Here is a 13034-nt window from a genome sequence, read left to right on the forward strand (position 1 = left end):
TGAACTGAGGGGACATGAGGGCAGTGAGGCCTTTGACCCTTGCCCAGATCCCTGTCACAAGGAGACCCCTGCTCGTCTCAGGAAGGAAAACAGACTGCCTTGCTCCCAGGTTTGGGTTTTCTTCTGGCCCCTGACGTAAGAGAATTCAGGCAGCGCAAAGACTGAGGTGAGGCCCTAGCACGGTGAGCTTTCTCTAATTCAAGTAGATTCTCACAGCCCCAACCAAAAGCATCATGGGAGCCTTTATCCACCAGTCCCCTGGCCAAGCAAGAGCGCTTTTGCGAGGGAAGGTGGGAGTGGGAGATCTCCATCCCGTCGGTGGGCCTCGCTCAGCGTGGGAGTCTTGCGGGGAGTGTTCCACAGTGTACTTACCACCCAGCCCCTAGACACAGGCCGGCTGCTTCGTCTGCTACTGAGCCAAGGACATGACGATGTGTTGGGTTTAGGGGGCCTGTGAATATCATGGTATTTTCAGACTTCATGAGCAATTTAAGGAGTTTTCAGGGATTACTCTGCCCACACGTTCTGCCTTTATGAGCTGATGGTCGTACCTAACCTCCAAGACGTGACTGTGAGCTTACATTTTACTGAATACCAGTGCTAGATGGCTCGCTCTCATGATCTTTCCAACAGTCAAATCTATGAGGTAGGGACCATGTAAGCCCCATCTTGCAGATGAGAAGACAGAAGTTCATAGACATTGTTTAGCTGTTGAGCGACAGCTGCCATTTGAACCCAGACCTGACTCTCACATCCATGTTCCTGACCACCAGGCTCTTCCACTTCCCAAGGAAGGACTGCTTTATTTAGCATAAGTTGACCTAGCTGTCTCAGCACAGAGTGGACACTAGGAGTACGTGTTCAAAATGGTCAATATCAAAAAAAAAAAAAATGGTCAATATCTGCTCAGGATAAGGCAGAATTTCCCAACTGGGGAGCCAACTAGCAGTGGGACAGGCTGCCTCAGGGAGTCCTGAGGCCAGTGGGGTCATCCCGCATAACCAGAAAGGAGTTAAGGTGGTTATTCAAGACTCCTCCATGGGGGCTTCCCTGGTGGCGCAGTGGTTAAGAACCCGCCTGCCAATGCAGGAGACATGGGTTCGAGCCCTTGTTCGGGAGGATCCCACATGCCACAGAGCAACCAAGCCCGTGTGCCACAACTACTGAGCCTGCGCTCTAGAGCACGCGGGCCACAACTACTGAAGCCCGCGCGTCTAGAGCCCGTGCTCCACAACAAGAGAAGCCACCACAGTGAGAAGCCCGCGCACCACAACGAGGAACAGCCCACGCTTGCCGTAACTAGAGGAAGCCTGCGTGCAGCAGCGAAGACCCCAACGCATCCAAAAATAAATTAATTAATTAAAAGTGTTGGCCCTCTGCCAGGTCCTGCTAAATGCTTAGGGGAAAGAAAAAAAAAACCGACTCCTCCATGTTGTGTTTGGACCCTTTGGTAAGGTCTCTTATTAGCAGTCACCCTGTGACTTTGCCTTCCTGAGCAGCGCGTTTGCACTCTGACTGGACTTTTCCTCTGGGGCACAGAGCCACCTTCTCTTCAGCTCCTGTCACTGCTATGCAGATGCCCCTGTACCAGTGCCCCACAGCATGTGTTCCTCGTTTTCCACGTCAAACCCTCAGCAGTTGCCTCTCCCTGATACCCACACACCCGAATGCAAGGGGCTTGTGGTGAAGTGAGAGAAAGCCTGGACACGGGATGCTAGGGACCTGGATTCTAGCCCATGTGTGGCCACTGATGGCCTAGGGACTTCAGGAGAAGGGGAGAAATTTTACCAAGGGCCTACAGCACTCCAGCGTTGTGCTGGGTGCTTGGCATGAGTCTTTTAATCTTCCCAACGTCACAGCTGGGAGGTATGGGCTTGTTCCCCCATTCTTCAGATTCGGAAATTAAGTCCCTTGCCCAAAACTCAGGGCAGATTAGTAGACGAGTCCAGATTCTGACACAAGCCTGTCTGACTTTCCATTGCCCCCCTGTATTACCTCTAAAATCTCTTCCCTTTTCTAAGCCAACGTCTCCCACCTGTGATCATACATTGTCTCCACCTCCACTGGGCTCCACACTGTTCCGGACATATAGCCGTCAACAAGGTCCCTGCTGTCATGGAGCTGACAAGCCAGTGGGGAGCCAAATAATAAAAGATTCGGTATGTTGGAAAATGACTGGAAAAACAAGGCAGTGAAGGAGGGGGATGGGGAGGTAGGTACTTGCTCTTTAATGTAAGGTGGAAGTGGGGGGGCTCACTTTTTTTTTAAATTTATTTTTGGCTGCATTGGGTCTTCATCAGTGCGTGCAGGCTTTCTCTAGTTGCAGCGAGCTGGGGTTACTCTTCGTTGCGGTGCAGGGGCTTCTCATTGCAGTGGCTTCTCTTGTTGCGGAGCCCTGGCTCTAGGAGCGTGGTTTTCAGTAGTTGTGGCTCACGGGCTCTAGAGTGCAGGCTCAGTAGTTGTGGCGCACGGGCTTAGTTTCCCTGCAGCATGCGGGATCTTCCCGGACCAGGGATGGAACCCACGTCCCCTGCATTGGCAGGCGGATTCTTAACCATCTGCGCCACCAGGGAAGTCCTGGGCCTCACTCTTAAGATGACATGTGAGCAGAAGTGAAAGAGTGAGCCATAGGGACATCTGAGGAGAGAGAATTCCGAGTTGAGGGAACAGCCAGTGCAAGGATCCTGACGTGGGAGTGTGCCTAACATCTTAGAGAAACAACCAAGAGACTCGTGGAGTAGAGAGAATAAAGAGGAGGTAAGGTCACAGAGGGAATAAGAGGAAGATTGTGCGGGTCCTTGAGCCACCGTGAGGACTCTGGCTTTTACTACGTGCAGGAGGAGCCAGCAGAGGGTTCTGAGCACAGGAGGCATGTGATCTAGTTCAGATGTCCACAGGGCTTCTCTGTGGGGAAGAGCCTAAAAGGGTGGAGTTAGGGCAGGAAGCCCAGTGAGGAGCCACTGCATTTGTTTAGGCCGAAGAGGAGGGTGGTTGGAACAAGGAGGCGCAGTAGAATGGGGAGAAGGGGGATTCTGGATCTGTTCTGAAAGTAGAACCAACAGAATTTGTTGACAGTTTGGATACTGGGTGAGAGAGAAAGTGGGCAACAGAAGGGATGGGGTTCGCTATTTCCTGAGATGAGGAAGACTGTGGGAAGAGCAGACTTGGGGCGGTGGGGAATCAGGGGTCAGGTCTTAGACACGTTAAACTTAAGATACCTATTAGACATTCCAAGGGAAGAATGTCACTCAATGGTTGAATACACACAGAGAGAGAAGAATAGCAAATAATACAAATAATATATGAATATTAGAATAGTTATACATTCTTACATAATAATAATATTAACAACAGTTTGTTAAATTGACTCTGGTCTTTCCATCTGTTCCATCTCTTGCTCTCGCAGTAGCCATATGACATATTAGGGATTATCCTCAGAGGGAGAAACAGACTCAGGTGTATTAATTTACTAAGAGAACACAGCTGGTAAGTGGCAAGAGTCAAGATTGAATCCCAGGTCTGTCCAACTTTGAGACCCAAACGTTTTCTAATCTGCTAGTTGCTTTTCAATAAAGGGGGTGGATTGAATTGTATGATCCTTGAGTATGCCTTTCAGCTCTAGAGAGTTTTAAACCTGACAGTTCTGTGCTTTGAAGACAAAGAGCCTCCGCATCTGTTAGGATTGTGTGCAGGCCAAGAGTCCACAGGTATTGAGTGAGCAGGGGGGCTCTCCTAATTTTTTCTTTGAATGGTTGGTACCCTGACAGTCCTCAGACAGCCTTTCTGGTTTGGCTAATTTTCAGGCTCTGGGCGGAGCTTCAGGTAGGCAGCTAGGGAGTTGGTGGTTTTCCTTTGTTAGTGAGGACTCCCTGGCTTAGTGAGGGAAGAGACTTGCCAATGTCGCACACAGCAGATCCGGGTCGAGCATCTGACTCGACTCTGGAACTCCTTCCACACCTAGGCATGTTCCCTGTGTCCCCGCCTCCCTCACCAAACCTCCTTCTCCACCCAGATTCCTTCCCTGGGACAAAAAAGGATGTAGGCGGAGTTGGTTTTTAGGTTTTTTTTTTTATTGTGGGTGCATTTCTGGTAGCGGGATAGGGCGGAGGGTCAGGACCTCCCAGGAGAAGGCAGAGGAGGGCAGGCGTGACGGGTGGAAAAGGAGAAAGGTGAGGGGAACGTCTTTACTCTCGGATCTTCAGCTCCCGCGCCATCTGACAGAGGGCGCAGGGCAAACAAAAGGTGAGGGCCGCCCAGTCTTTCGCGATAGAGCCCTGGAGGGTGGGAGAAAGAGGTTAGCAGTCCTAACTTGCATCCCAGGAGGCCCGTCCCCAGCCCTCGGCTCCTGCGGTCCCGGGCCCGGCGCGTACCTGGATGTGGTAGCGCTCGCGCATGCCGGTGCGCAGGGAGTTCAGGGTTCCGGGCAGGCAGGGAGTGCCGCAGCACTCGCCGAAGTCGTCGGAGATGCGGCAGGCGAGGCACAGAGGGACGAAAGTGCCGCACAGACCTGCAGGGGACGCGGGGCAATAAGGGCGGGGCCCACCGGGTGCCACCGGCCGGCTCTGCCTCGGGGAGGGGCTAGGCGGGGTCCGCGGCGCGCGGTTGAGGGGCCCAGAGGCAGCTGAGTGTTGGTGGAAGTGAGGGTCCCAGAGGGCATTAGGGGTCCGAAGAGTGGGGTTTCAAGATTGGGAAATAAGGTTTGAAGGGGGAGTTGGGGACCCAAGGAAGACAAGTGAGGGTGCAAGGGGGACGTTGAGGGTCCCAGTGGAAGTTGGAAGGTGTGAGGCCGGGATCCTAGGGAGTGTCGGGCGTCCCAGGAAGGCATGTGGGTTAGAGACTGGGAATTCAGGGTCCAAGGAAGGAGACAGGGAGTGGGGCTAGTAGGGCGAGGAAGGGGCTGGGGGTGACCTTCGCTCCCCTCCCGCTCTTTCCCCGGGCCTGGAGAGGGAGCGGCGGGCACTCACAGATGGGCATGTCACTGCAGCAGTCCATGAGGGTGGTGTTCCAGTCACTGAGTTGGCACTGGTAGCTGCTGGCACCCTGGGGCTGGCTGGTCACTGGGTAGGACATGGCTGCGGAGGGGAGAGGCGGGGGTCAGCGGGCAGCTTCGCAGCACCTCCTGGGCCCTTGCACCTATGCAGCCCCTCCCTCTGCCGGGCAGTCCGGGCGAGGCCACCGGGCCGCCCACTGAGGGGGCACCACTGTGCCTCCCGCGTTCTTTATGCCACATCTGGGCATCGACACCCCAGTCTGTCCCTGTTGTTGGTGTCTCCTGCACAACTGGTTCGGCTGGAGGTGGGGTGGGTGGGGAGCCTGCAAGTCTAGGGAAGGTTGGCGCCACATGTGGGCGGGGCGGGGACCTGCCGCCGGTTCCTCCACGCCTGGGCCTGGGGACCTGGGTCCCTGCACGTCGGGGCATCTGGGGTGCAGGCAGGTGCCGTCTGTCTTCGAAGCCAGGGTGCCCAGGGGAAGGAAGTGGCCATGTTCCGGGGACTGGAAGGTTTGGGGTTCCATCCAGCGATCCCACCTTTGCCTTTCACGTTGTCGTGCATCTCAAATTGCATCTTGCTGGCCCTGAGGAGGTGGCCGTTGGGGACAGCAGATGTGGCAGTGGTGACAACGTCAGAATCTGTCCAAGGGATGCTGGATACTGGGGGAGGTCAGGGCAAGGGGCAGGGGCACTGGGGGCCGGGTTCTCAGGGGTAAGGATGCTGGGGAGAAAGAGCCATATCAGCTTGCCAGCTAGGAGAGACATGGGATATGGGGTTGGGGGCGAGAAACTCGCCCATCTCTGTACAGCTGCCCTCCTCATACCAGAGGCAGAGCTGGAGAGAAAGACCAAAAGACAGAGACAGGCAGAGTCAGAGACAAGGGGAGAAAGAGATCAGAGGTAGGTGCCTATAGAGATGCCACCAGTAACACTCACACCTGCCCAGTACTGTTTTTCTGTAAGCCCATTTCACAGACAGCACACTGAGGCTCAGTGAGCTGAAGAGAAACGCCTCACATCTGATGGCCCAGCCAAGAGGGTTAGTAAAGGGGGTACTGGCCCCCAGAACTTCCAACTTCAACTCAGTGCCATCAGGTTGAGAAAGGGGGGTGGGTCACAGGGGGCATTGAGAAAGACAGGGATGTCCAGAGAGGTAAACAGTCAGAGACATGTAAGGGGGCAGAGAGACATGAGTGGAGTTGGGTGGGGGGAGAAGAGAGCAGAGGCACCAACCTTTGAGTAGAAGGCTGTGGGCAGATGCTCCTACCTGCAGGACTGCTACAGCGACGATGGAGACAGAGGTGTGGGTGACACCTGGGAACTGAGTTGCTTATATCTGGGCGGGCCACGTGGCCCTGGGTGGGGCTCTGACAGAGATGCCCAGGGAGCCAAGCCGGTCTGGCTGACCCTCTTCCCCACATTGGGACTTCCCCTTCCTCCTTCTCCATCCCTCATTCCCCTCTCCCGCCTCCTGCCTGGCCTCAGAGGACCAAGGAAATCGTGGGGGAGGGGGTCCAAGGATGAGGAGCTGGGAGTAGAGCTCTAAAGGGAAGTGGGCAGAGAGACCAAGAGAGGGAGAGAGAAGGCTGAGGGGAGGTGCAAGGGGCACAGCTGTACAGACACCAAAAGAGAGGAAGAGACAAGAGAGATAGGGAGGGAATGGGAGACAGAGACAGAAGGAGAGGCCCAGAGGGGAGAGAGAGACAAGGAGATTCAGAGAGATGGAGAGAGATAAGATGAGAAGACATGGAGAGAGAGAGAAAGAGATGCCGAGACAGAGAGGCACAAAGATCTGGGGAGAAATAAAAAGAAAGGGGGAGAAGAGATTCAGAAAAAAGACACAAAGATAGAAAGGTGGAGTGTCAGGTGAGTGGAGGTACCAGCCACTGGCCACGCCAAGGCTTAGAGGGAAGGGAAACAGGGAGAGGAGAGAGGCTGGTGGTGCAGGAGAGTGCAGAGTGGGCTCCCACTGGGCCCTCTCCCACCATCCTTAGTGAGGCCCCGACTTCCCGGGCAGAAGGGGCTTTGTGCCCCCATTCAGGGCCACTGGGCACATGGGGGGCAGTGTGTTTTGGGGGTGACCCATGCTGGAACCAAAGTAAAAAAACACACCTCACCCAAATCCAAATTGGGAAGGGAGGAGGCTGGGGACTGAGAAACTTCTGGTTCCTGAGGGAGGTGGATGTGGTCTAGGACACTTGAGTCCTAACAGAGCAGAGGACTGGGGCCCTGGACTCCTGGGTCTGAGGGAGGAGGGGGCTGGGCATCCAGACTCTTGGGGCTAAGCTAGGCTGCATCCCTGAGTGGGGTAGGGGTCCTGGGATACCCAGACTGCTGTCTTCCTGGGAGATGAAAGAGCTGGGGGCCTGGAGGCCTGAGTCACCAAAGTCTCCCCTCAACAGGTCTGGCGGGGTTGGAGGTGACTCAGTGAAGGAAGCAGAATTAGAGCTGGGTGGGGTTCCCACCACGGGTGTCACTCCAAAATTGTACGAGGCACCGGAAAACTGGGGTGTCAGCTGCAGAGAAGGTGATGCTGTCACCACACTGGGTATGAGTATGGGGTGATGAGGTGGACCACCCTGCTGGTCTGGGATCCCAGCTTTCCCCCCACAATCCTTAATTTCCTGACACCACCCAGATGGCTTGCTGTCCTTGTCCCCAGACCTAAGGGCAGCACGCAACATCTTGTCTGTCAGTGTCCATCACTTGGTCTGGGATCCTGAATGTCTGGGAAACATCTTCTCCCCGCTTCTGTTCTAGGGTCCCTGTCCCCCACCCCGCCCCCACCCCCGTCTCCGCATCTTTGTCTCTCTGGCTCTGAATCTCTCCTTTCCTTCTTTCCTCATCTCTGCAGATCTGTTTCCAAATTTCTCCTGGTTCTCTGTCTCCTCATCTCTGAGTCTCTCTTCCCAAGCTCTGTGTCTCAGTGTCCTTATCCTGGAGCCTCTGTGTCCTTTCTCAGCATCTCTCCCCATCCTGAGGCTTACCCCATGGAGGCAGCCACAGAGCCCCATCCCCCAGCTGTCCAGACCATGGGCTGCAGGTGACTCAGGGTCAGACCCTAGGTCTTCCAAGACAACAACCTGAGTTGTCCTCAAGTTTCCTCTCCCAACTCTGACACAGCCTGGGGGCCCCAATTAGATAGATACAGAAACTCATGTACGTGAGGAAATCAGGACTGGGAAAGCTGTGAGGTGGCCTGCTTGGGGGTGAGGAGGAGGGAAGTGGCAGGAAGAGGAGAGCTGGGGGCTGAGGAGTGAGCATGGCAGCGTCTCCAGGCTTCTGGCCTGCATCCCCCTCAAACAGGGTTGCCAGATAAAATGCAGGATGTTGGGATTCCCTGGTGGCGCAGTGGTTGAGAGTCCGCCTGCCAATGTAGGGGACATGGGTTCGTGCCCCGGTCCGAGAAGATCCCATGTGCCGTGGAGCAGCTGGGCCTGTGAGCCATGGCCGCTGAGCCTGCGTGTCTGGAGCCTGTGCTCCGCAATGGGAGAGGCCACAACAGTGAGAGGCCCACGTACCGCAATAAATAAATAAATAAATAAAAATTTAAAAATGCAGGATGTCCAGTTCAATTAGAATTTCAGATAAACAGCAAATACTTTTTTAGTATAAGTATGTCCCAAGTATTGTACGGAACATACTTATACTTAAAAAGTATTTGCTGTTTGTCTGAAATTCCATTTTAACTTGGTGTCCAGTATTTTTATTTGCTCAATCTGGAAACTTACCTTCAAAGAGGGGAATCCAAGTCCCTGGGTCTTTTCCCAGAACCCAGGAATCCCTCCTCAGAGTCCAGGTCCCACTCCCACTCCTCTCCTCCCCTAGAATCCATGAATGAGGTACCCAGCCCCTACTCCCTCAGAACCCAGGAGTCCAGGCCTCCAGCCTCTTTCTCCCCAGAATTCAGGTGTCCAGGCCAGGTCAGGATACAGTTGCCCAACGTGGGTTTCACAAGGCGGGTGTTGCCATCTATGGCACTGGCGGAACCGGTCTGGCTGAGCAGGCAAGTGAAGGGGCCCCCTTCCCATTGTAAGCCTGCTGCGTCCTCCAGGGCCAGCCCAACGGGGCTGGGAGCGGAAGAGTAGGGACTCAGAGCTCTGGATGCGTCACCGTGTCTGGGTTTGGGTGTGTTGTATAGAGACATATCTATCTCTTTGGTGTGTGCTTCTCTAGGTGCTGTGCATCTGTGTGGGGTTTGTCACGATGTGCCTCTCTTTGCGTGTTCCTGTGTCCTGGGGTGTGACACGTGAGGACGTCTTTTCTATGTGCGCGTCTGTATTGCCCTCCTGTGATTCTCCCTACTGTGCATCTGTGTTTGGGTGTGGTCTCAGTTGTGAAAATTCCCTAATTCTGACTAGATTAAGGCAGGAATTAGTTTTTGAGTGGTTGCTTTGTATGCTGGACTCCAGAGCCAGAAAAACTTAGTTCAAATCTTGATGGCCTCTGAATGGCTATGAAACCCTGGGCAAACCACTAAACTTCTGTGGACTTCAATTTTTCCATCTACAAGATGGGTTGCTGGGAATAGAGTTGCTGAGAGGATTAAACGAGTTAATCCATGTAAAGAATTGCACCTGGACCATAGGAAACATTTTTCTGTTTATGGGGATGATGATGACGTTCTAGTTGCTGGAGATACAATAGTGAATAAAACCAAGTCTTTGCTCATGGACCTAGTAGGGATTAGATGAATGGTCTCTCTATGGCTGGGCAGATAACTGCATAACTGGGGTGTCTGTTTTGCATGAGGAATGGGATATTTCTGTGTGTTGTCAGTGCGAGTGATTCCACGATTGTGTGCCTATGTGTGTCTTTGTAGGTAATTGCACATGCCGTGTGTGGATTCTCTGCTTGTGTGGGTGTAAATGCAAGATCACACCAAGCAGGTGTTGTGAGGACACATGGGGACAGAGGAGGAGCTGCACAGAGAGATGTGGATGTTTGTCCGTCCATTCCATAAGCATTTGCTGAGCCCCTGCGATGTGCCAGGACCTCTGGCAGGCATTGGTTCAAGGCCTGGGGGAAAGTAGAGAGACCTAGAGACCCACCTGGAATGCTTTGGCTGCCCCAGGCTACTCTTTGTTGTGGTGCCCGGGCTTCTCATTGCAGTGGCTTCTTTTGTTGTGAAGCACGGGCTCTAGGCACGCGGGCTCAGTAGTTGTGGCTCGCGGGCTCTAGAGCACTGGCTCAGTAGTTGTGGTGCACTGGCTTAGTTGCTCCGAGGCATGTGGGGTCTTCCCAGACCAGGGCTCGAACCCATGCCCCCTGCATTGGCAGGCGGATTCTTAACCACTGTGCCACTGGGGAAGCCCCTATTATTTTTATTGTTTTCAGCATTTTAATCTCTCATTTGGTATGTATGCTTTTCTCTTTGTTTCCACATGAGTCTCAAGTCTCCTCCTGCTCTGGGTTCCTTCTGCACACAGCACCCGCCCCTGGGTTCCCTTTCAGGGATGAGGAAAGAGCATTATCGAGGCCAGAGCTTCCCCTAAGCCTTTTCCTCTTCATCTCTACTCCAAGCCCCACCTCAGGACCCAGAATTCTGGCCTGGGGACAAGGCCTGGCTCCAGTACAATACAGAGCCACATAAAATCCCGAACCCCAAATCTGTCTTCCTTGGTCAGGCCAGTGACTCTTGGGATCCAGGAATCCCCGTCCCTAGAGCATGACCCTTCAGGTTCCCAGCTCCTCCCTCCCTCAAGATGCAGGAATCCGGACGCTCAGCCTCTTGCTCCCTCAGACTCAGAAGTCTAGGCTCCTCCGTTCCTCCTCCCTCAGGACCAAGGAATCCGGACTCTCTCATCCTCCCTCAGGACAGGATCAGTCCGTCGAACAGCCCAGCTTCGTGCAGCCAGAAACCTCGTTCCTTGTCCTTCTGCAGTCGCCCACGCCCTCAGCTACCTCCCATTTCTGTCTTTCTAGAGGCGTGTCTGACACGCGAGCGCTCCTCGGCAGTCGATCTGTGATAAGCTACCCACGACGTCAGTCACTATCTTCCAGCCAATAGACACTCCGCCTCCTAACTCCCTGGGCCACTCAGGGCAGGGCGAGTTCCCTAATAGGCGAGGCCCACAGCTCGAGTCTGACAGCGATAGACTAGTGTCCCCGCCCGTCCTGTCGGCGTGTCAGGAGGTTCGCCGGTTGGTGTTGGGGTCTGCTTCTTAGACGCTGGAGCGGCTCTTGAGTGGACACGTTCTGCGAGACTGTCCTGGTAAACCCTTCACAGCACACCCAGTATTGGGGTTCTGGACGTAGCTCGGACGGGAAACGGTGAGCTTTGGTGAGGCTTGAGGCGGAGCGGGGAGCTGGATGGACAATCTAAGAAATTCATCCATCCATTCCCTTCCTCCCACCCTAAACTTGCTTCTCGTCTGCCCCTACCCGCCCTGCTCACGCATGCGTTCCGTCCTTCCTGCCCTCATTAAGTACCTCACTCATGGATTTCCTCGCATAGCCACTCACTCGCACCCGTTCATTCACACACTCAGCCACCCATTACTTAAAACATTTCCTGAGGCTTCCAATGTGCTAAGCCTCGTGCTGGGCCATGGTGGTAATCAGGCCTGGGCTGTGTCCTCAAGGAGGCCTGGTCAGATGGGAGGACAGACCCACATACTGATATGCAGGGGTGGGCAGAGGCAGGGGAGTCCAAGAGAGTCTTTTTTGGGTTTAGTGGGTCAGGAAAGGTTTCAGAGGAGGGAACCTCCCTCTCCTGACTCCTCCTGCCTCCTTGATGTACCCCTGGGTTGTCTCCATTACGGTTTATCATAGGATACTGAATATAGTTCTCTGTGCTATATAGTAGGACCTTGTTTATCCATTCCATATTATAATAGATTACATCTGCTACCCCCAACCTCCCACTCCATCCCACCCCAATCTCTTCCCCCTTGGCAACCATAAGTCTCTTCTCTATGTCCCTGAGCCTGTTTGTGTTCATGAAGACCTTTTTTTTTTTTTTTTGTGGTACGCGGGCCTCTCACTGCTGTGGCCTCTCCCGACACGGAGCACAGGCTCCAGGCGCGCAGGCTCAGCAGCCATGGCTCACGGGCCCAGCCGCTCCGCGGCACGTGGGATCCTCCCAGACCGGGGCACGAACCCGTGTCCCCTGCATCGGCAGGCGGACTCTCAACCACTGCGCCACCAGGGAAGCCCCATGAAGACCTTTTGATCTGTGTGCAAAACAACCCTCAGTACCTCACCCACCTCTCACACACCTGAGTCTCCTCCCAGTAAAGAGTCTCACTGTCCACCTGCTCCCCTGTCCAGACCTGAGTGTCCCCTTCATCCCCTTGCCTTCCTGTAACCTCTGCTCCACCCTCAATAAGTCCCACTTACCCAACCTCAGTTATGGCTCTGGGATCTGCTCTGCCCCTACTTCTACTCCCTACCTTCATGGCCTCTGCCCCAGCTCAGGGCTTGTCTTCCCTGCCCCCAGCCTCCTCTTTTGCTTTCAGGGCTCTAGTCTTGCCCTTTTCAGTCTGTTCCCCAGTTTCCCACTAGGCTCTTTCAGTGCCTGCGCTGATCCTGTCCCTCCCCTGCTCAAAGCCCTTCTGTGGCTCCCAGTGCCCTTCATTTATAGTCCAAATTGCACTCCAGGCCCTTCACGATCTGCTGCTGACCACTTCCCACTTTGCACCTGAACTTCTGGCCAGGCAGAAGCCTTGACCACTGCCTGTTGGCTCCCACGACGTTGCGTGTTTCTTCTTCTTAGCAAACTTTTGCTCATCCTTGGATCACCTCCTTTGTGAAGGACTACCTGACTACCACAGATGGAGCCTGCGGGGACTGTGACGGCCTATGTCTGGGTCTCTTCCCACACCCTCCCTGAGTCCAGGGTTGGAAATTTCTTGAAGGCTGGCCCTGCATGGAAATCTCTGCTCCAAACCTAGGGCCTACAAAGGGTGAGGGACTGAGTGACTGTCACAGCTGGGCAGAGCTTGGGTTCCAGTATTTTGGGTGACCAGTTTGTTTCTGGTTTCCTGTTAGCTTTGCCCCGGTTCTCTACGGAGTTCGGGTTTTCTTTTCCTGGTGTATGCTG

General features: G+C 54.3%; 1 protein-coding gene across 3 annotated transcripts; it reads right to left on the bottom strand.

Moving 5' to 3' along the window:
- Window positions 1-4048: 4048 nt before the first annotated feature.
- Window positions 4049-6375, bottom strand: CNFN (cornifelin). Of its 3 annotated transcripts, none has more exons than XM_060131780.1 (4): window positions 6224-6375; window positions 4965-5072; window positions 4371-4507; window positions 4049-4274 (listed from the first exon to the last, which is right to left on the bottom strand). In XM_060131780.1, the coding sequence occupies exons 2-4, from the start codon at window positions 5068-5070 to the stop codon at window positions 4185-4187; spliced, it is 333 nt and encodes a 110-aa protein (XP_059987763.1). In that variant the 5' UTR covers window positions 5071-5072; window positions 6224-6375; the 3' UTR covers window positions 4049-4184. The 3 variants fall into 3 exon arrangements, with proteins under 3 accessions (XP_059987763.1, XP_059987761.1, XP_059987762.1); XM_060131778.1 differs by having other exon boundaries at window positions 6258-6282; XM_060131779.1 differs by lacking the exon at window positions 6224-6375 and adding an exon at window positions 5528-5711.
- Between the last annotated feature and the right edge of the window lie 6659 nt (window positions 6376-13034).

The sequence above is a fragment of the Lagenorhynchus albirostris genome, chromosome 19, assembly GCF_949774975.1.
Source record: "Lagenorhynchus albirostris chromosome 19, mLagAlb1.1, whole genome shotgun sequence".
Classification (NCBI taxonomy): Eukaryota; Metazoa; Chordata; class Mammalia; order Artiodactyla; family Delphinidae; genus Lagenorhynchus; species Lagenorhynchus albirostris.

Coding starts and splice junctions, on each gene's coding strand:
- CNFN (XM_060131779.1), bottom strand. CDS start 5,564: ATGCAATTTGAGATGCACGACAACGTGAAAGGCAAAG. Junction 5,073..5,527: donor CGACAACGTGAAAGGCAAAG/GTGGGATCGCTG, acceptor TCCCCTCCGCAG/CCATGTCCTACCCAGTGACC. Junction 4,508..4,964: donor CTGCAGTGACATGCCCATCT/GTGAGTGCCCGC, acceptor CGTCCCCTGCAG/GTCTGTGCGGCACTTTCGTC.